This window comes from Melospiza melodia, chromosome Z, assembly GCF_035770615.1.
Source record: "Melospiza melodia melodia isolate bMelMel2 chromosome Z, bMelMel2.pri, whole genome shotgun sequence".
NCBI classification, from domain to species: domain Eukaryota; kingdom Metazoa; phylum Chordata; class Aves; order Passeriformes; family Passerellidae; genus Melospiza; species Melospiza melodia.
This window is the reverse complement of record NC_086226.1, coordinates 37,929,000-37,953,242: the sequence shown is the minus strand read 5'-3', so window position 1 is coordinate 37,953,242 and position 24,243 is coordinate 37,929,000. Positions and strand designations below refer to the sequence as shown.

Here is a 24,243-nt window from a genome sequence, read left to right as displayed (position 1 = left end):
ACAGAGGCTGTCCAGAAAAGCAATCCCAATACTAAAATTGGCAACAAACAGGACACTATGCCACCACTGAGATCCTTCTTGTGCCTCACATGGTGCACTGTGCAGTTTTGGCTCCCATGTTATGAAATAGACACAGAAAAGCCATGCAAGATACAAAGACCTGGGACAAGGAAGACTAAAGCTATAGAACAATTTCCATGTGAAGAATGACTGAGTAAATAGGACTCTTTATCCTCAAAAATGGTCAATAGACAAGAGAAAGGGCAGAGGTCTAAGAAATCGCGTGGCCAGGGGAACCTGAGTAAGGAACAACAAGTCTTTCCCAACAAGAGCATTGAATAAATTAAGATGTCATGTATTGAAAATAAATGATAATATATATTTCCTAATTATAAACCAAACTCAGGTGTGGAATTCCTTTACGTGGAATGCTGCGGGTGCCAAAAGTTAATGCAGGTTGCATAATGAAAGGATTCACAAAGCGGAATAAAAATCCCTCAAGAATTATTATTACATCCAAAATCCTGGCCTAAAGATTAAGAGCAGGCCATGGGGGCCACACAGGAGAGGTGTATTTATGCGCTTGCCCTCATGCACTTTGTGCTATATAACTGCTACTCTCAGGACAATGAACTGGACAGATTTTTGGTATGGTCTTACACAAGATGTGCTACCAAATTACTTTCAGTTCAGAAGAGGCAAATGAAAAATTAACAAAAGAGTGCTATATCGAAGTACATTCATACAACTTTTATTATATTAATCCCTGTATGCAAGGATTAATATAATAAAAGTTGTATGAATGTACATACAACTGACCTCATTCAGTATCCCATGTATACTTCTGATTTAAAACAACATTTATGTTAGGACGGCAGCTCTTCCAGAAAAAACCCCTGTTTTCCTACATATTTTTGCATATACTTACAGCAACCTTCTGCTTAATTCATTAGTTCAGCTATCCAACTGAAAGGGTCAAAATTTCCACCAAAACTAAGTAGAGAATCAGAGCACCATAGCATATCTCAAGTAGTAAAGGACTCATACAGATCATAGACTCCAACACTCTTCTCCTCACAGGACTACCCCAAACTAAACCTTGTGACCAAGACAGTTATGCAGATGCTCCATGCGCTCTGACAGGCATGGAGCTGTGGCACTCCCTGGGCAGCCTGTTTAGGTGAAGAGCCTTTCCATAATGCCCAGTGTGAGCTTCCCCTGACGCAGTTTCGTTCCATCTGCTCAGGCCCTGTCAGCAGTCACAGAGAGAGGGGATCAGCACCAGCCCCTCTGCTTTCCCCCTTGAGGAAGCTGCAGGCTGCCCTGAGGTCACCCCCAGCCTTCTCCAAGCTGAGCAAACCAAGTGACCTCAGCCACTCATCCCAAGTCTTGCACTTGAAGTCTTCCTGCACCTTGGTTGCCCTCCTCCCTATGTATATATGACTCAGATTCAGGTTTAACTATGATTTCACAAATCCATGAACACCATAAGTAATTTTTAGCACATCCTCTAGTTTACTTAGAGTGCTATTCTTTAAAGGAGGTGTAGAATAAAGCAATGATAATATTAATTTGGACTAGCAATGACTTCCAATGCACAGATCAGTGTGTGCAGACAGGTCAGTTATTTCCTTAGGGCTGTTTTTTCACTTACACCAGAACATAAATCAAGAGGACAGTAATTGAAATAATGGATTCACATTGAAATCAGAATCTGACAACTACATTATTTCCTGCTTTATTCATACAATTTTAAACTTTAGAAAAGTCCCTACAGTTTACAGAAATGTTACAAGATGACAGGTGTTGCCATACTGAGGTGTGTCCCAAAACATGGTTACTAACAGAAGATTCAACATAAAACAGAAAAGATTAACCAAAACTTCTTACTTGGCCTGGCAATCTGTTTTGCACTTCACTTCCTAAGCATAGGGAAGATCATAAAAAATGCTGCAATGTGCTTAGCCCTGTTTTATTCCTCCACACCTTTCATAAAAGCTCTCTGACCTCATTCAGTGTCCCATGTGTACTCCTGACTTAAAACATCATTTATGTAAGGAGGGTAGCTCTTCCAGGAAAAAAAACTGTCTTCCTACATATTTTTGCATACACTTACAGCAGCCTTCTGCTTAATTCATCAGTTCATCTATCCAACTGGGCAATGATTTTTGGAGGTGGAAAATAGGAAGCAAAATGTTTTCACATTTCTACCCTTCTGATAAATGTATGCTTGAGAATCAATCATCTGTTTCTTGGCTCATATAATCCTAGTTACCTACCAGAATCTTATCTAAAATTAAAAATATGAATTTATCTGACTACCATGAAAATCACAAAAATGTCTGAAATCCATTTATTTTCTGTACAACTCAAAACCTTTTAAATTCTTCTTCTACTGCCGCAAACCAAAACAACTGCATCATCCTTTCATGCCTGCAATGCTACATGGTAATAGAAGAAAAGAAGGGTTGATCCAGTTTTACTGCATTTTACAGCTTTAGGTGCCTATCAGAAGCTCTCATCTTCCTGTGTGGAGACTATAAATCCACTTTGTTTATCTGTTTAAGTCTTTTGATGTTTTCAACAGTTTCACTGATAATCTCTAAAATATTTAATATTCAATCAAGTGCAAATAATAGAAAAAAGTTTTCCTAATGCAACTAAAACCAAAATTAGTACAGACAACAGCAAAAAGCCACTGCAACATGGTAGGAGGGCTGGAAAATTCAGACCCGTAAGTTTCTTTGCAAATATTTCCTATGATTCACTTCAATCCTTTGCTTTTTACTTTGCTAAGCAAATAGTCCAAGTACCACGTAACTGCTATTTATAAAAACGGTTGAGGATAGTCCCCACCCACATTGTGCAAATTCACAAATCAAAGAAAATAAAACGTACAATCTGACCTGCTTTTTAAAGAAAGGCTTGCTTTTATAGTTAATTTAAAACACAAATTTTTGGTAACATTTTATTAAATATAATTAGTTTCATAAGTGTATACCCATTCAAACATTGATATCTAGTTTTTAACTGTCAGAAGGAAGAAGATAAACTAAATAAAGTGTAAATCTTCAGCCGTGATTTAAAAGAAGGACTATACATATTCTATATCAATATTAATGGTATTTTGCAGGGTCTAATAAACATAGATCAATTACTCTTCCCATTCCTCTAGCTTTCCTTCTTTCATCCACTGAGACCAGCTCAAGCAATTGGTAGAAACTTAAAAGTATGGCAACATAAATAGAGAGTACATCTAAAAATAAAATATACTCCCTTCAGTGTATGATTAAGATGATGAAAATGACTGATGTTGAGAACAAGTTTTCTTGGCTGGTAAGAGATCAAAGAGTACACAGTTCTCTCTAACATGCCACTTAGCAAGGTCCTGACCACAAAAGTTAAAGTGCCCAAAATGCTTGAAGCATGCTGTATTTCTGTACACTGTGGTCTACAATACAAGCATGTGGGGAGGCAATGTTGGGTACTGAGGAACAATTTTGGAGAAAGACAAAGGAATGTTAATTTATTATTTATTTGTGAGCCAGAGCCCTGACCAAAGAGTAATCTGAACAGCTAAGTGAATATCAGAGTGGCCATGCCTACAATTTTCCAATATCCTACACAGTAACAAAAACATTCTTTTATAAGCAGCTGCATATAATCAGTGTCCTTTAAGGAAAACAGAAGCAAATGAAGCTTCTACCATTATTTCTTCATCCGCAAAACAAGGATGTTAGAAGTTATCTACCTTTCTCAGTACATTTCCCAAAGGAAAAATGAAAAATATCAGCATTCTCTGTAGTTAAACTTCTATTTCTGATAATATAATGTAGCAGCAGTATGACAAGGAAAATAAACACAAAAGGCTCCAAGCTTAACTGCAACCTGCTTGACAGCAAAGACTGAAAAGTCTGTATTAAGAAAAGCCACCAAACCCAGGGTGAATTAAGATTTTAGGTGGCTCACACTCTTTGCAGTCTAAATAAAAAATACATCTGAACAAATAGTAAACAGGTGCTACTGCTTTGCAGGTGTAAATCACATTAAAGAGCATTCAGCCCAAGTAGAAATATCATCATTACTTCCAGGGACACAAGTGTATGGACATATTACGCTGGATGTCTCAATAGTTTGCAGCCTTGCAGTTTGTAGTGTCTACTGCACAAAGAAATTCCCTAGATATTTCCTTATTACTAAAATTTTTCTCTGTAGTTCTCAAGACGACTATTTCAGTACAAAATTTTGTCTGGCTATGCAACATTCCCTAGAACATTTTTGGTTACTCCACTCCAGTACTTGAATAACAGATAACAGGATCCACATAGAGCAAAAGTTTACTTCTCATACCACATGACCATGTAGGTCAAGAAACTAAGCAACAATAGGAAAAGAGAGAAAGATTCTCACGTGGATAGAAAAGCACCTAAAAAAACAGGAAACAAAACCAGTTTCAATTTCACACTGGAGAGACCACCACTGGTTTCCTAAAGGAATTTGTGCTGGGACGTGTAGCACTAAACATATTCCAAATGACCTGGAAAAGCAAATGTCATCCTGTGAATGATGACAAGTTACCAGAAGCTGGCTGCGAAGGATGACAGAAGGCCTCTATGAGGCTGGGTAGTAGGCATTAATATAGTTAGTGATTTTTAACATAGATGCAGGTAAAATGATGCATGTGTGAAAAAATAATCTGAAATTCATATAAACATATAAAATGATGGACTTTGTGACTCTCATAATCAAGAGTGAAACCCAGGAATCACAACAGATTGAGCTGACACTTTTTTAGAATTATGTCAGAGTTGTACAAAAAGAGAACTGAGTGAAAGGAATTATTAGAAAAGGACTTGTTAACAAAGCAAAAAGCCCCATGCAACTGGAAAATTGTAGTTTTGGTCTTCCGATCTCAAAAACAAGACTGAGAAAGTTCAGAAACCACTTGCAAGGTTAGGTGGTATGCAATCCCTTGTGAGTAGAACACCTCTGGTAGATGTACATTCTACTTAATTAAATTTGCATTTTCGAAGGAACTCCAGGGACCATGTTGCTTCTGCTCCCTCCCATCCTGTATAACATTGGCCAAATGCAATCATATATCAAAACTTTATTGTTTAAAATGACAGGGGATATATCATTTAAACATGCAGGCCAAATACTTTGAGTACTTTGAAACTAACTACATAGTAAGTAGTAAGTTATCTCATGAAGTATCCTGAGTGAAATCCCATGACCTAGGTAGTTTTTAGTATTTTTCAGGGTAACTTCAGCCTCTACCTGGCCTAACTAGATATCACCTACAATACAGAGTGGCACTACTGCACAGCGTGTAGCCACAGTGAGGAAAAATCAAACATGCTGAAACTCCGAGTGAGACATAAATTCTGTACTTAGGAAATTCATTGTCTGCTTTGGCTGGAAACGGCCATGTTCCAATGGGACAACATTATGTTTTCTGAACAAAATGGATTGGTGTTTTATTTTTTGAACCACACCAGAGATGTTTCACAGAAAATCTCCATGTTATTCTATCACTTTTAAAATCTTTTAATTACATCTCAACTATCAGAACAGCTAGGACAACTCTCTGAGCTGCCAGTCCCTTGACATCCTTAACTCCAGGTTATAAAGGTGATAAAAGAGATTGCATTTTATCAGTAAGCACAACTGTCACTCAGACAGCAATGCAACAAAGCCCTGTTTGTGTTCAGAGACTCTTGGGGGGATCACTGCAAGCGCTCATGTTGTCAGGCTTATCTCAACCAACAGAGGCTGAAGGAACACACACAGAGCTACAGGCGTGACAAGAAGCTCCCATCATGAGCTTCTGTCAGACACAGCCCCAGAGCGAGGGACACAGCCATTACAAGACTGCACCACACAGCAGACAGCAAGAAACTACTGAACTACAGAAACTAGCGCTGGCTGTCAGGCAGCTTTGGGGAATGAAATGGCACTTATGCATATTTTACAAAAAAAAAAGATATTGTAAATAATTTAAAATAATTCAATCTTGTGCATACTGGCTATCAGCTCAGTGAAGACTCTCACTCTTAACAGACAGGCTTTCAAAAGGTAGTGTCACCTGGCAATGGTAAGTCCCAAGGCAATAAATTAGATGTTCAAATTCTGCTGAGATTAAACTGTAAGACATTAAAAATTTTTCCTTATTTTGTAAAAATGTTTTTATTAGAGAGAAGTGAACAACTCCATATATCTTGCAGAGTAGAATTCTGCTTAATAGTTGAACCAAACCATGCAGACTACTTCCACTAGGACTTAAAACCAACAAGCAGTAACGAGTATTATTTCCATAGTAAGGTAATGTATATGTCACCCTGCCTCTTGTGATCTGACTAGTAGGCTATAAAAACCACAGAGGAGATGCCCAGACAGAAGTCTGGGACTGGCAAACCAAAACCCACTTATATATGAAACGTAAACAGAAAGAGACTATTTTCTAGCATTTTTATTATCATCTTCAAAATCAACATACTATTTTAATAATCCAGTGAAATCCTATTGTATCCACCATCTTGTATGTATTGCCAGAAAAATGGCAATTGAATCATTCTCCTACCACTTTCATTAAAAGAAAAGCTTCTTTTCTTAGCTAAGTTATCTGATGCCATTATCAAGATTTAAAATTTTAATTTACATGTTGTCCAGTGAAGAGAAAAAAGAAAATCCAAGAAATTAAAAATATCACACATGATTACTTTCCTAACAAGAGACAATGCAAAATCCTTATAATCATCTTGCCCCACTTTTGTGCTACAATGGCAGAAGTGTAGGTAAAAAAAAAATTCAAGAACTTTCTTAAATATTATCAAATTCCACATTAAAATTACCCTCATGACAGCAGACTTCAGCCTCTTAGAAATCTCACCACATGCATACACTCAAATCCTGTGTGATTGGCAAGCTTCCCATGCCTTACTAATGCTCAACTGTGGAACAGTGGGAAGTCAGAGCTTCAAAAAATCTACCCTGAAACAAATGGGAACCTTTCCATTAATTCTGCTGGGCTCTGGTTCAGACTGGTTAAGCATCAGCAGTAACAAACAAGGAATTTACACCCTACCAACTCCTCTTAATCAAATAAATGAAGCTAAATTCCCCTTCATCCATACAGTTCAGTAGACACAAAATGTTTTCCACAAAACAGTCATATGAAAGGCTTTTTGTTGTAAATTTTTTTGTTGTTGTAAATTTGCATTTGCAACAAACACTTCTGGCAACAACACATAAGCTTCAATCAACTCCTCAAATATAAGTGATTCAGAAATCAAAACAAAAGTGCCAATACATGATTTACTAATTCTCAAAAGAGTTTAAGAAAATAGGAACACACAATGCCATGAATTATACCAAAAACTGAGCCTTATGGATAAGGAGATTAAAATTAATTCAAGAGTAATTTTCCCTGCTCCAAAACCCATGTCACCATGCACTGAAGTTCTAAAAAATCAAGACTGTGTTTACTTAAATATATTTCCCTGCAGCACTGAAACAGCAGAATGAAGGCAGACCTCAGGTAACAGGTAACCAAACACTTTGTCCTTTACATGAACATGGAGCCACACATGGAAACACAAAGTCAAGAAATGAACTATAACTTTATTGCAGTAAAACTCAGGGAGCCACCCAGTAACTTTTCTTTGTGGTTAGCACTGCTTTCCACAACCACATCTTCTGAACTTTCCTCCAACAGCATTTTTCCAACTGTCCAATAGTTTTCTCCCTGAGGAAATTCCCAGGCCACACCAAGAGCACTAACCAACTGAGTTATTCCCTTTGTTACAAACAGTTCTTAACAGTGACCTCCCATCTTCCAGGAGAGATTTCTCCCCAGCTCTGTGGAAGTCTGTACTTTATGTTTCACATCATGTAATAAATACAAATATTATTAATGACAACACAGAAAATAAGTGATGGCATGACCGGATGGGTTTGGGTTATTTTGATTTCCATTAACACCAATTTTGTACATAAAACTTTCAATTTATATAAGAAAGCAAGGAAAGTTAGTGGGTACACCATTTGTAATGAATTCTCAACATTCTACTATCCTGAAGTAAATCTTACTTCAATGATATACATGTTTTTGAAGCATTCAAGAAGCAAAATATTCTGTAGGCACAGTGTGGTTTTCATTTGCAAGTGATCTGGCCTACAGTTTGATTTGCAGACAGTCTACAAATACTTTACAAATACTTTAAATCCCAGGTCTCTACATTACACCATAAAAACCAGAATGGTACACAAAAAAAAAATCCGGATTTCCTTTGGTATTTCCCAGTTTTTAAGTACCTGGATCTGGGGAAGAGAGAAAATGTTGCAGGAGAGCTGAATGAAGGAACAAAAGATCAGAGAAATAGATTTCATAATACACCATTTCTAGTGAAGGCCACTTCAGCAGTTAAAAATTGGTACCATCTACATTGTTCATCTGCACACAGAATATAAGTAGTATGGACCTACAAATTGTGTCACAAATGCCAATGGATTTCCATTCTGTTTTAATTTCTTGGCTTTATGTTTTTAATTAAGCACCAACATGCTCATGAACATGAGATACTTTTTTCCCTTCTGAATTTCAGGAAACAATATATTGAACATGACTGAAGTTTTCTATTATAGATTCTAGACCACAGGTTACAATATCAAGAGAAGTGCAAGTACTACATTTTTCATTTCCACTTATGAATATTGAATCAAGTCTCTTACATAGCCTGAAAATCTGGACTCTCTCTAATGTAGTAATATAATTTATTACTAAATTCCCTAAAATCTTAAACCACTCAGATGAATTAACTTCTCACCTACAAGATAAGACTACATTTTCAAAGAAAATTTTATGAAGAAATAGAAAAGCTAAAAGACAAAGGTCACAGTTAATATTTTTTACAGTTGGAAGATAAACTTGGACTTCATATATCTTTATTTATAAACATAAGGTTTTTTAAAATGCCATATTTGTTTGCTAACAGCATGAGGACACATGACTGTTCTCCAAAAATTTATAACTCTCCATTTATAACTTTCTCTCCTCTACAGCTACAGAAGCAGAAAAAGTCTTTAACACATCTAGAAAAAATTCCCCAATGAAAATTTTACCTTGACCATAAACAGAAAACTCTGCACTGTGTTTCACTTGTATTAACTATAAATTTGGTGGTGCTATACTGCAAGTTTAGTTTTAGCCTTTTATACAAAGGAAACTTCATGACAAGAATTACCTTTTGCTAGACTTGATTCTGTGCAGCAGCCTGTCACTTAGTTTTCATCAAGAAATGCACAAGACAAAGCAAATTCCTTCTGGTGTTTTAAGAATTTCTCCCTATTGCTTTGGCAAAGAGCATACTGTTATCTTAGCATTAATACAATTCATATTCTTCCAGCAGCTGATTTAGCTTGTGAATTTGGCTCCCCTCCAGCAGACTGCTCAGTCAACCGAAGTATAATCAGCTCTGGCTAAAAATGCCAGTCTCACTATGATCCGTTTGATACCCTCCAAATTATCATAAGGCCTTTATTAATAACTGCTGAACTTCAGCAAATCTCAGTCAAAGAACTCAAAAATGAAATTAGAGTAACTTTTCACAAAAATGCAGCAATTGTTTTTAATTTTGTTGGATAATGTTACAAATGTATAGACTGTTCTTTCTAAGGAAATATTCTTTCATAGGATATATGATTTGAACCAACTTCATCGTATTGTCTCTGAATTACCTCTTACTTACACAAGTAAAATCTTGGGAAGGGATGGAGAAATGGGAAGAGATGGAGAAACGGGCAGGAAAAAAATGTTATGGATACTTATCGTAACATTCAATAAAGCCAAAATTTAGAACTTACTGTATTTTCAAAAAATACACACAAAAATACACATTTAGACTCTTCATAAACATAGTGGAAAAGTTAAATATGAAAGCCCCAGCAGGTCACTTAGACTGTTTTAAAGAAAATATATATAAGAGTATCTTGTTTGGGAAAAGACTGTTTTTGTTTAGACACTGCTTGTTGTACATTAACAAACCTTTAATTATTATATTCATTAGTGCTTCTTAGACTTTTGCCTTCTTATGAAGCACCAAAGACAAAAAAATCTCATGGAAATCAAAGCTCAAAATTACAAGGTAGCTTTGAATAGCACTGTTAAATTAAGTAACATTTTCCCTCTTCACAATATAAAACAAACACTTATCAAAGGGAGAGCGGAACAAGTCCTTCGCAGCTATTTCTAGGCCTGCTGCAGTCAGTGGATTGCTGGTTTAGATGACTGTCTATACTACAGCAGACAGAAAATTCTCCTCACCAGAAAGAAGGTCTTGCACATATTTTGAAAAGGCTTGAAGTCACTTGAGGCACCTTCTTCCATCTACACTTTTATGTCTTCACCCAGATAAAGTAAATTCATTTTTGCTCTTCTGCTCAGTCTTCTAAAGCCGACAATTTTTCCTTCATATTTGTAGTGAATAAAATACTTATTCTACAGTGTTGTCTGAAAGATAGCTCATAGACAGTAGAAAGTTATTTTTCTATTTCAGTTATAGAAATAGAACCTTTATATTGGCTTATTCCATTTATAAGGTGCATTTCTGAAGCTACACAAGTATCTGTAGTTCTGATGCCTTAATTAATGTGAAAGTTTGTGAAATAATGCCAGAAGGAAGAACAATCTTGGTACAGCCACTTTGAAATGCAGATGACTCTGTGAGCTTACAAGACCATTGCATGTAGGTACTTCGTACTGATTCATCTTTTTTTGAACCATGATGAGTAGAGCAATTATTTCACCTCAAAAAGGAAACTCTGGAAATGTCAAGAGCTCTTCCAACCTACACTGTGACAATGAATTAACAAAGAAATAAAGGGCTTTGCACCTCACTGAGGAAAGACATTTTGTGACCTTTCGCTGCTTTATGGCAATAATGGGTTTTCTACAAAACTCTGAGTCTTTCTCTTATTTTTATAAAATAAAAACATTTGAGGAATAGCCTTGACCTTAATCTTGGGAGAAAGAACAGAATACTGATCTAAAAAAAGAGGATGAGCCGTGAGACACTATAACTTCCTGACATCTTGTTGACAAGGAGCAGAGCTGTGCTGCACACAAACTTATACAGTGAAGCTCACCTATCTTAATTCACTTAGTTAAATGCTATGAAGATCTAGATCTAGTATTATTACTTCTAATGTCATTTTTATCATAGCAACATTTGATTCCAAAGGAAAGATTTATACTAGAATATCATATTCAGTATCTCACCTTTCAAAATACATATTATATTTAACTTCAACAAGAGTAGACATTTCAAGCATTCACCTTCTCTTTTAGAACATATTATTTCTTTTCAAAAATACCACACCATACAAACAATTGAGTTAAATCCAGAATCATCAAGGGCAGCAAAAACTCCCAGGGCACATCAGCTAGGTGAATCACTTATACAGTTACTACATTCTTAGATAACCACAGAATAAAAAAAGAAAGTTATTCTAAAAAAGAACAAACTTAATTATAGTCTAGAATGTTAAACATTACAAAAAGAGACAGAAAAAGGAAATGTTAAACTTTCACTTCCAATGGGAAAATAAGGGAAACAAAAATCAAAATCTTACTTTTTCTAGGAAACAAATTTTTACTGACTGTACAGAACTTACGACTTATTGAAGAGAAGTCCTGTTGTGATGGCCTTATATGTGAAACACCCTGCATCACTGTAAGAATGCTGTGTTGAAGGTAAAAAGAACTGAACAGCTACTCTAACAACCTGTGCTCTGTTAAAATATTTCAGGTTTAAGGCTCAGAGATATTTAATTTGAAAAATGTAAGCTACCATTTACATCAAGACTTGCATAAAAACATAAAATGCTAGCATTATGTGCAAATAATTATAGAAGACAATGAAGCATAAAAAAGCAGTTTAGAGGGATTTCTGGATTGATACTGTCATGATACTTGCATTACACACCTAATCAAGTGACCTAACATTTCGAAATTCTAAAAAAGATTATCTACATCCCAGAGGAAACATGGACATTAGTATTTATTAGGCTCACCAAACATGCAACCCTCTAATATTAAATACTGCAGAGATGGATGGCTCATGCTAAGATGCAGATGGGCTAAGAGCCAAAGCAATGCAGAAGCACAGCCCAAACTTCTAAACAACCTAGATCATCAGTAAAAAAACTGGAGAAAAAGTAATTTCTGTCCTACAAACTCTCAGGAATCATCTTTTACCTGGCCAAAATGAGTAATAAATGGGACATAGAGGACCCTGGAGTGTCTACTCCTTAATTAAGATGAATCATCATCGTATATGTATGGATATAATACATAATGCTACAGGCATTATAATACAATTTTAATATCCACAAATGACATATCAGTACCAGAAGAGAAAAGATTTCCCTATTGTAATATATTATATGTTCATTCTGCATAGAGCAGATCTAGCCCTTTATAAGCAATCATTTATTTTGGCAATTATTAGCGCAATATATGAGGTAATGCCTTCTTTCAAATGTCAAGGAGAGCAATGTAAAAACTGATTAATTTTGCTCTAGGCAAATAAAGGCTTGGAGGAAAATCACAAAATGTTTTTACAAGTTCTCTGTTTTGGATGTCTCCCTCTGAATAGACATATCTTCTAAATAAATTGACTACAATTAGTAATCCACACTGTAATTATGCCTTTGAGTTTTAGTTTACGGTTAAGTCTGGAGTTTTAAATGAAGGTAAAAGTTTTTTCAGCCTAATCCAATGCCACCCAAAAGATATTTATTTTGAATACATCTTTCTAATTTAAATAAATTCAAGTTATTTTTGAAGAGAAAGTGATGTTACACATGTAGTCCACAAGATTTTGTGAAAGTCACCAAATTTATTAATAAATTTAGCAAGTCAGATTAAAGCTAATACAGTGTGTACTGACAGATTCTGATTAACAACTCTGAATTAAAGGGTACATTTCCTTTCAGCATGTCATTTAGTTTTGATTCTCAAAATAAAATTGACTTCTGTGGGATATAAAGTTTCAATGCTGCTTCAAGACAGGCCATCTAGCAATGACTGTGGTCAAAAATAGGTTTGGTTTAGCAGTTAGGGGAACTGAGACTTAAAACCAGTTGGGTTTTAATTTAGCTGAATCACCAAAACTTGATGAAATGCCATAAGGCTGTTTAAAAGATGAGATCTTTCCCAATGGAGGAGCTGATGTCATCCGCACAGCTGCCAAACCATCAAAAACTTGGCTATGTTTTTATTTTTAAGGAAAAATTCACAAAAATGGGACAAAACAATTTTGATTCTTTTCTCTTCAAATGTATGTAAATCTGGTTTTTTACTTATGCAATTTTTAGGTTACTTTATGCATTGTATTTGTGCTTTCTTAACCTATACATTACAGAGAAAATTATACTTTGAACATAATTTCAGCTTTCTGTTTTTAATTTTCGTATTTTACTACTGAATCCTTAAACCTAACAGAAAATATGGATGTTCCAGACCCAAATCTGAAAGACAGTAAATTTTTCATAGCAAATTTACATAATGGTGAACTCTCTAGTAAACTACAAGTCTCCACTGAGATCAGGCAATTGAGATGTATGTTCATCACTTCTGAAAAAAATCAACAGTGTGATGAAGAAACAATCAGAAAGATGAACACAATGGCTTTTAGTAGGGAGGGAGAGAAGCAACCATCTCTGAGGTGTGTGGGTCCAGCTCCATCTGCAGAGCTCACCAGACTGGTTTAGCAAGGCTCAGCCAGAAGATGTGGTTTCCCACTCCTTCCCCATGGGGTTCTTGTTCCAGAAGCAGCCAGACTAGGAGGGTTGCCTCCCCCTCTGCCTCCCCTCTTCCAACCACACACCCTCCTTGCCCCACCTTGGGTTGCCGCTGGCATCCATCAGCCCCTCCAAACTGCAGATTCAACCCACATGACAGAGGAAAACCAGGCTAGCAAGTTGGATCAGTTCACAGAGGTATCCAAGTGCCAAAATGAATGCAAAATAAGCACCAAGAGTGTGTGTCTGGGAAAGGGGAGGGGAGAAGGTAAAGCTCATCCCCAGGAGAAACCTGTTGGATCACTTAATCATGTATCATGAAACAGAAACCTCAGGGTTTAATTTCAGAGCCAAAGGAATCAGTCTCACTTGTCCCTCAAAACTCCTTCTAGTCTTTGTGCCAAAATGAGCATTTGGCTATCCAGCATACATCCAGAGGGAGGAAAAAACGGATTATTAAAATCTGAACCAGTATACTGACCTGGTTCATAGCCCAGCTCTGTGAGTAGTTTTGGTGACCCACGAGAAAGGGGAGCAGTGGTGAGGCACTGTGGGAGGCAGGATATCCTCTGTGGTAGCAGCAGCAGCCTACTAGCTTGAACTCCATGAAACTACTGCCTCTGGCTGAGGTTCCTAATGTGGTCAGAACTGATCTCAGCTAGTGAGTCCTGTGGCCAGACCCTCTATCTGCTACCAACCACACACTGATCCTCTGCTGCTCGTCACACAGCTACAGGGCAGGTTGATTCAGCTCACTGATGTGGTAGAAACCTTTCCTCCTCTTTTGACTGGCTACCCAAAACAATCTGAAAGCTGATCTAGCAGAAAAATCATCTTGTTACCATGTGATTTCTACATCTAACACAAGTGAAGGAGGAAGGATAGAGGAAAGGGAGAGGACAGGCTGGCCATCTTGCAATAGCTCACCACCAGAGAGGCTTTGTAAATACCAAAGGCCACAACCCACCCTCTTTTCATCCTAGTTTTGGAGATCACATCCTAGTTTTTTATTCCACTGTATGCTCTTACGTGAGTACATAGTTGCAGGTCTGCACCACAAACCAGATCAGTTTGTAAAGAGAAAAATTTGCTTTTAACTCCAACCACTCCACTGGGCTGCCACAAGTCAGAGGGAGGCTACAGGCAAGGTCTGTGGCCAGGGAGAGAATTGCCTTTTTTAGCACTAAAGATGAAAAAAATGAAGTTTAAAACACTGTCCATGTGTGTCAGACCACAGGAAAAGTTTATATTTCAATGAAAGAAGTCTGCCTTCTGAAAAAGATGATCTACTTGAAGGAGTCAGTGAAATAAGACCTAAGCATTTTTTTGTAAAATGGAACTGCAGACAAACTATTTTACAGTGTTTTTCCTCTTGTGCTCTTTACTATTAACAATAGGAGACTATTAACAAATGCAGTACTTGATAAAAGACTACTGCAGGGCTACAGTGTTTGCCACTGAACATCAGGTCCTGAAAAAAGGTAAGCAGATGCTGATCGGCAGATTCATCAGATCTGCTGGAGTAAGCCCAGCTGATGCTCAGAGATCAGAAACCAGCGCTCAGTCTGAGAAATTGAATATACACTGTTACCCCACAAGTGGTAAATAAACACACAGCCCAAGGTCAGTGCTAACAGACCACAGCAGCAGAGACATTGCTAGCTCTGCAATTAAGACATCGCGTCTTACTACTTTAATTTAACATGCTGTTGAAAATTTGGCTGTAACAGTTGACTGGTCACTAAACTAATTAATGTCTTTTGCACAAATTCTTCCTTGAAGAAGTGCTTATTTTGGTGTAAAAAAATCTGAACAGAACAAAGCTCAGTTTTCCTGTTTCAGTTTAAAAACCCTATTAATTACATAAGGCATCCCATTTTTCATGCTACTAACTATATTTATATATATATAAAATAATATTTTTCTGATAGAGATGAAGATAAATGCATCCATTAAATAAAAATATATTATGGTGAAAGAATGTATACATTATAGACAAAACCACTCAAGAGTTCAGGAACACTGAACTTGCCCTGAGTGCAGGTAAAATAGTAAGTTAATGCTCCACATTTGCCCAATTACAACAGTACTGTCTTCTTGCCTGATTAACCACAACAACCTGAAAACTCCTTTTTTGGTTACATTTAACAGAATCTTGATATTTAATTGAAAAAGAAAGTATTAGAATAATAACAATATTTCATCTGACATCAGATGATTTAGGTGATGTGATTTTTCAAAGCAGACTAGGACAAGAGAAAAATATGCATAAACCAGAGTTTAGAAAGAACCCAGCAAAACCTGCAAACATGCATTTTAGCACCACAGTCAAAAGAGTACTCCACTGTCAAAAAAGTTATGACATGGAAACAAAACAGTCAAGGAAAGAGCAAGACTGCAGAGTGACACAGTTAATCATCTTGGTGACATAAAGAGTGCATGGACAGTTTAAGATACTTAAAAAAAAAAAAAAAGGAAACCAACAAAACATGAAGAGAACTATGACTGCTGAAAATCTGAAATCCTTGTATATTCCAAGTTTTGTGTCTCACTAATCTATTCATAATAGAGACACTAGCATAATTTTTCTAGATATTAATTCTAAACTTACTATTCAGTTTCAATAAATGAAAAACAGACAGCAAGTAAAAATCAGCTGACTTACATACATATCCAATTACTCCTAATAACTCAGTCTTAAATAGAACTCAGGCCTATTAAATAGAAATTTTAATCCTTATATGACAAAGCATAATTTCACTAGGAGGCACAAAGTAATTTGCTGAAAGAATAGGCCTGTGCTGAGAAGAGACAGGGAAACTCTATATGGTGCATAAGAACATGTTGGCAAAGAGCTCAGTTTTTGTTTTTAATTACTGCAGTTTTGAAAGGCACATAAAAACATTGTAAATTTACAGGCATGCATATAACCTCCTCTGTTCCTGATTCTTCAAAACTGCATCTTATGCAGGAAAAGAGTCACACCAACTACAGCTCCTGACCCCCAGTCCCACTCGCCCACATTTCACACAATGCACACAACTAAGGACACAATACATGTAGCAAACAGTGAATGATCATCAGAGCACTGCATCATGGAAGCAGTTTAGGGCCACATTTCCTAAGAGTTCAGGTTCCTGAAAGTTCCTTTGCTTGTCCCCCATCTGCTTAATCCAGGAATTTGTCTATTCATGCAACTCAATCACAGGCTATTCCCACAAGGAAAATACTGTCTCTGAAGTAGGCCTGAGAATACATCACCAGGGCATAACATTGTACAGGAATTCTGTGACTCACTGAGCATTTTCTGAAGGGAAATTGGAGGAGCTACACCTTAATTCAATCAGTATGTAGGAACTATCTGCAGGCAGGGCTGCCCAGTCAGCATTAGATAGGGACAATGTTGCTCCTTCTCAGAAAAGCGTCACAGAACCAGATGTGCATGGCACATGGCCATCTTACCCATTTCCATCCAGTTATTGCAGCACAACATGTATTTGTCTCGTAGGCAACAGATCGCTGTCTCCATTGCACTGCTTTTTCTCTGCCTGGATTTACTTCTTCATATAATGAAATACAGAAATGCTATAAAAACACTGGAAGGGACCTCTTCCAATGTTCTGTATTAAAAAAAATGTCTGCCTGAAAAGCTTGTAGGCCTTAGCAAACTAGTAATGCTGAATCATAAAACAGATGGTGCTGAAAAAGAGCTACAGAATTAGCAAAGTTCAGCTCCAATTCATGTGATTGTGGCATTAGGGATCCAACCCACATGATTATGGAACAAAAGCAATCACACAGCTTGGAACTTCTCAGTTCCTCACAAACTCAAGCTTTCCATTTGCAAGGTCATATTATACAGTTGTATCAAGATGTATTAGGGCAAGCAGTTCATTTGGAACTTTGGAGAGAGGGTTTTGAAAGGGTTGTTGGCAGTGTGCCTCACTGTGCACCTCAGACACACAGCTGCTCCTCAACATTTCCATGTTCCAAAGTACTTTATTCATTACTCAGCAGTGTTTCAGAGCTCTATGGAACAGGAAGCCCATGCTGATCACGTTGAAGAATGTACACCATCCAGGGGATGATGTTTCTGTATTTTAAGGCTATTTACTTAGGAAAAAAAAGCATCCTACTGTATTTTGTTTCACCTGGAAGAAAATACTTCACTTACGGAAACAAGAAGTGTTCAGAAGGTAAACTGTGTGTTTAATAAATCTTCAGCATACTCACATGGGAAATCGTCCACAAACATGGGGTCTATATTATGCAGCAGTTCCACTCTGGGAGAAGGTCTTCCTTCACTAAGAGAGATTTCAAAAGGAAAGGTTAATCACCTTCTGTAGCTTATTAGGATTCTGCATCCTTTATTTTAATGTTTTTGTCATCTTAATAGAGAGTGAGCTCATAACTTCGAATTTATTACTATCAACTTTAATCTGAATACTCCTTCTGAGCAGCAACAACCTTTGCCTCTACAAGTTTTCCTTAACTTCAGTGGTGTTTATTTAGATTATTCATAAGTTTACTGAGTACAGAATTGGCCCTACCAAAGCAGGGTTTTACAAAAACCAATTTTAAGAGTCAAATTTCACAGCATAAGCTGGCATAGCACTTGCTATGCTCTCTGCTTATCTGAACAAGTGCTGGAAGCGTTATGGCTTCCAGCATAAAATACACCACAAGCATTGCTATCCCACGAGAAAACCGCCTTTGATTTCTAATTGAGGTCACTAGGATTATTTAGATACATATAATCTTGTTGTGTTAAAAAAGAAAATAATCCTTCATTTTCTAGCCATTCAGTATATAGAGATGGTGAGGAATAAGCCTCTGAACTTATCCATAAATTTTCTTACCTAAGTAAATCCCATACCTAAAAAACTGAGTAAATGAAATTTACTCCTTATAAAGGGCAACATGAGTAGGAAGACATAATTAGAAAGAAACATGTCTACACAAGGACACGACAATAACTTATTATTTGACAGTGAACCTAAATACATCCTTTCAAAAATTTCCAAATAATTAAAATTGCTTTTTCTTTCATTAAGGAGCTTAACTTAAGACACAAAAAACTCAAACAGGGCCTAAGCTTCCTGAAATTAAGAATAATAACTCAGGTAATATAAAACTCATTGGAGACATAAGAAAAATTATAGTTATTTTAACTATTTAACTATTTTATAGTTATTTTGTATATTATTAAACAGTATTTACCTGTAAGTTAAATTTTGCAGTAGCAAACAAAATAATATTTTTCTGTTACATTTCTAAAAACATTTCTGGATGATACGTTTTGAGGGAATACCAAACTATCAAGAAGAACTAAAAGATTAAATGTATTCATGTAATATAGTATTGTAATTAATACAGAGGAATTACGTTCATTAAGCTACAATTTTAGTAATTCAATGTATAGAAACTGCCACAAAAATGGGTTTTCCCAAAGTGTGGGTGAAAGGCTAACCGTGCCCCCCGCCCCGCCAAGTGTATATAGTAGTCACACTCCTAATTTAAGAAGGTTTGGCCTTATTTAAACAAATTTTATCTTAGATTTAATAAACTCTATGTGCTCCATTGACAGATGTGTTCAAGTGTGCCTTTCACCATCTGTTCATAGGTAACAGTAACAAGAACCAGTGAGCAAAAGTTAAACTAGGTTTCAAATTTATAGCCTGTGATTGACTCTGCAATAACTGCAAAAACTGGGCAGGTTTTCTTTCAGTTTCTGAGCTGTATCTACATTTTCCAGTATATTTTAAAAGAAAGAAACCACCAGAGTTATGCTAAGTAACCCAGTATCTTCTACCAGAGTCAAATACAGCACAATTAAGTAACTTACTCCTATTTACTTCTCATCTCTATATATTCAGTATTCCTACGGTGCTGCTCAGTATTCACACAGTGCTGAGTGACCAGCAGGGCAGGGAGGGGATTCTGCCCCTCTGCTCTGCTCTGCTCTGCTGAGACCCCACCTGCAGGGCTGCATCCGCTCTGGGGGCACAGCACAGCAAGGACAGGGACCTGCTGGAGGGAGTCCAGAGGAGGCCACAGAGATGATCAGGGGGCTGGAGCACCTTCCTTTCTGGACAGGCTGAAAGTTGGGCTTGTAAAGCCTGGAGAAGAGAAGGGCTCTGGGCAGCCCTCACAGCAGCATTTCAGTGCTTAATGGGGGCCTACAGGAAAGACGGGGACAGACTTTTTAGTAGGGCCTGTTGTGACAGGACAAACAGTGATGGTTTTGCACTGATGGACAGTTGATTTAGATTGGATATAAGAAAGAAATTTTTTATGATGAGGGTGGTGAAACAATAGTACAGGTTGTCCAGAGAAGTAGTAGATGATCCATCCCTGGAAACATTCAAGGTCAGGTGAACAGGACTTAGGGCAACCTGATCTAGTTGAGGATGTCCCTGTCTAAAGCAATGAGGGTTGGCCTAAATGACCTTTCAACCAGCCTATTCTATGATTCCATATGAGTCTATGATTATGCCAAATATATTCATAGTGTTCAAGCAGACTGAAGGTAACTTCCTTTATAAATTTTAACATGGACAGTGGATATTATATACTAAACATGGCTATTTACATTACAGCTGATAGAATGCAAAAAAATAAAGATTATACTTGTATTAATGTAAGTTTTCCATGCAGCAGTTGCCATTATTATTGAATACATTTTTGTTCTGGGATAGAATACCGTTCTTAGTACCTTGGATGTGATTTATATGTAATCATCAGATTTACTCCCTGAAGCTTATGGTGTCACTGCATTAAGCTCCATGGAGCTACTACAATGGTACAGCACTGCTTTTCAGTTTGAGTGCTACCCCAGTAATTCTTGTTGTACAGAGCATGGATATTCATAACCAGCATATATCACAAAACAATACCCAAAGAATTTGGCATTGCATGTTGAAAACACCACCTGCCTCACAGCAAAAAACATCAGGAAAAAGGAAAAAAAACATTCCGGAGACAGCAGATAGGAAATTTATGCCTGTAAAAGAGATCCGTTTCCCTGGAAGTGCTTTAACTCTGCCCTCCTTTCCATTTGCAAAACCCCCCAGAGAGACAAATGCAACTACAGATTCACCTTGGCAGATGTTCTGCAAGAGTATTTTGCATCAGGAATATAGTCTAGCCAGGAGAGCTACAATAACAAAGCAATAATATTCTCTAGGGAAACCTGCCTTTGTATTTTAGTAACTGCCTGGGTAACCATATCTAACAACGCTTTAATTTTAGAATATTTATTTTTAGACTTCAATATCCTAATACGTCATCCCTCCCCCTAAACATAAGGAACTTTTTATATTGTCTGGTTATTATTCTACCCTGTCAGATGGTAGAATAATTAAGATATGTCCTTATTATTTAATTAAATAGCTAAAAGCTGCTGGTTTTCAAAACAGTCCTCTATGTAAGAACAGCTTAATGAAAGCATGTGGCCTAACTTCAGTGATGGTATGAGAATCAGCTAGTTCATTCTTCTGATTTGCAAAGTTCTTAAAACATACCAAAAGCCTTATTATTCCTTAGAGATCACAAACAAAGATCTACAAGCAATCTTTTGCTTTTGTTTTTAAACAGCCAGAAGGTGTCCTTGGCAAGGAATCCAAGGTTTTTCAGGGTAAGTGTGTTTGTCTTGCACAAAAACATTCTCAGTGTCACTAAGCAAAATCTGAGTCTTTATAACCTTGTCATTTTCTCTAGGTCTTATTTTTAATGTTTTCCTAAAATGATTATATTTCAGTATATGGGAAATGAACATACTCTCAGCTTTACACTGCTCTTTCTTCTGTATTAATTTATATCACAACGATTTTTTTAAAAACAGGTGTTTGATTTCTAAAATAAATACTCCCATTCAGTAGAGAAGAATTCAAGCTGATCTTACTTCATTTACTCCACCCAATCAGTTATGATATTTCAACATTATAAAAGATATTTCAACATTATAAAACTTGCCTTACAAAATATATAAGACTTTAAACTCTCTGCTTAATAATAAGCTTTGAGAAAATAATAGTTACTTGTACTGTATTTAATCCTGAATCTCTCAGTGGCTATCATACCGTGTCATGTGGTCTACAATTACATTTTTCTGTTAACGCAAAATAAATACTTTCTCTGAGCATGGACACACTAGATATTCAGTGCTGAAAATAAAGATGTATCAAAAAAATGTATCAACCAAAGAAAAACTACTTTGCCAAGTGTCTTTATTTCAATAGAGTAGTAAGCATCTGGAGAACAGATGTTTTTTAAAAATGCAACTGCCTTTTGTGATACTTGCTTGGAAATATGCAGTACAATTTAGACCCCTTGACTGGTTGCATTTTAATACCATTCTTGCTATTCTCAAATGCATTTTTGTAAAATCTATCAGCGATATTATCACCATATTTTCAGAAATTACTTGTAATACATACAGGGTTTTAGAGCTATATTGTTATCTTACCCATGATAACCTAAGGCAAGATAGTAGGGAAATATACTATGATTTATTATTTATTTATGAACCTTTATAAAATATTGATACCTGAGACTGGAAAGATCTGACAGCTATCTAAAAGTGGGTTGACACAATGACATCATGCTAAGTTATTTGCAAAAAGAAGTGAAAGACATCAAAGAGGAAGTTACACTTCATTTCAAATGTACTTGGAGAAAATAAAAATTACATAGTACTGGTTTAATTACATGCTGCAACAAAATTTTGCAGAGAAAAATAGTCCAAGATAGGTATGGATGGAGAAAGAGTGGTAAAATCTGCATGTGAAGACAACATCATAGACATGAGAGCAGGGAAAGGGCTCTTGTAACAACCCATGTTAATGACAACCTAGACCAGCATGTCAGCACAGCCCCAGCACATCGAGGCCAGTTCCACTGGACAGGGGCATCTGGAAGCTAAGCAGTGATGGCCCTCAGGGACTCACAGAGGTAGTGCAGGACACAGATGCAGTATCAAAAGGACACAAACAGGCATGACTGGAACCCCTGTGCAGTTACCAAACCTACGAAGAGCACAGAAGAAGCTTGAAGGACTTCACACCTGGCATCCCTGGACCTTTGTACCACAGCAACAGATGCTGGGCCCATGGGTTCACAAACATCATGGTGTGGGGATGCCAGGTGGATGGCTTGAAATCCTCTGCCTCTGTGTTTCGCTGGGCAGACTTTGCACTACAAGTACTTAATATTAATTGTTGTCATGTTAATGTGATTCCCAATTTGGACTACCAGTCATTTAAAGTCATGACAGAAAGTTCATCTTGGTCTAGAATTTCAGAAAGCATTTAAAAATTTATGTTGAGTTTCTGTTTATTGAATATATATTCCTATTTCTATAGTATATTATATTTATACATAGCTATTTTCAGTAGTATAAGATTTATTATTTTTGCATGATATGATTACACTTTTAGTATTAAATGAACATCATATTAAGAACTCATTTTTAAAATACTGATCATTAATAGACAGAGATCACTGAAATAGATTAAATATTTTTTGAGTCCTGATAATATCTGCACCATCCCATATATTCTTTTGAATACCTAAATCAAGGTTCCAATTTTATGATCTTTTTCCTTTTGATTACACACATATGAACCAGTAGGCTCAGGATTAAAGTGTCCTCCCCCAGAAAAAAATCACAAGAAGCTTATGCATTTATTTATATTAGACTGTACTGAAAAAAAAAGAGATGTAAAACAGTGATTAATTTTCCTTTTTCAAATGAGTTAGAATCTTAGCAAGTTATGATTTCATTCACTGTGAGTCATTTGGTCCCAGAAAAACAACATATTTGAGCTTTTCATCAGATATCACCAAAAGGGCACTATGCCTTTATTGTTTGCTATCCAATATTCAAGTGACCTTTTGAATTATGGTCATGAAATTTAATATACTCATTTATCCCAATTACATGGGAAAATCATGTGAAATTTGACATTTTGGCTGCAAGGTCAGGCAAGGAATAGCCTAACAGTTAGAAAACCTGACTTGTTACCTGTCTAGACAGAGACCCTCTCTTTGACCCACCCAAAAACACTGGTAGTCACCTGTTCCCTGGCAGTGCCAGTAAAGATTGCATTCATTCCCTTTACAAAGACAGAAATGCAAATGTCAGCAGTGTGCTGGCACAGTTGTACTTATCCTTCCCCAACAACTCTCCTGCTGATGTAACCTGATCTGAGAAGATGAATCCATTGCAAAAATACATGGTTGAAACTGAACTTGAAGTAGGCAGGAATTCTAATGGTAGCTGGAAGAAAAGTCTATGGTGTAGGTGTACTCTGGATCTTGCTGATGCAAAGTTTCCCCACAGAAACACTAACAAAGTAAAAGACTTTACTTTTTCTGGCTGGATGGGAGTCTCCATTCCTTCCTGGCAGTTAATGATCCTTGGCCTCAATTATACATATC

At 36.6% G+C, this 24,243-nt stretch overlaps 1 protein-coding gene across 1 annotated transcript in view; it reads right to left on the bottom strand.

Moving 5' to 3' along the window:
• The window catches only part of ARSB (arylsulfatase B), a 61,582-nt gene that overhangs the window by 5,315 nt on the left and 32,024 nt on the right, over nucleotides 1–24,243 (bottom strand). Inside the window, exon 6 of the mRNA XM_063180489.1 lies at nucleotides 18,037–18,107. Coding sequence (XP_063036559.1) covers nucleotides 18,037–18,107 — 71 coding nt within the window. The remainder of the gene's footprint in view (nucleotides 1–18,036; nucleotides 18,108–24,243) is intronic.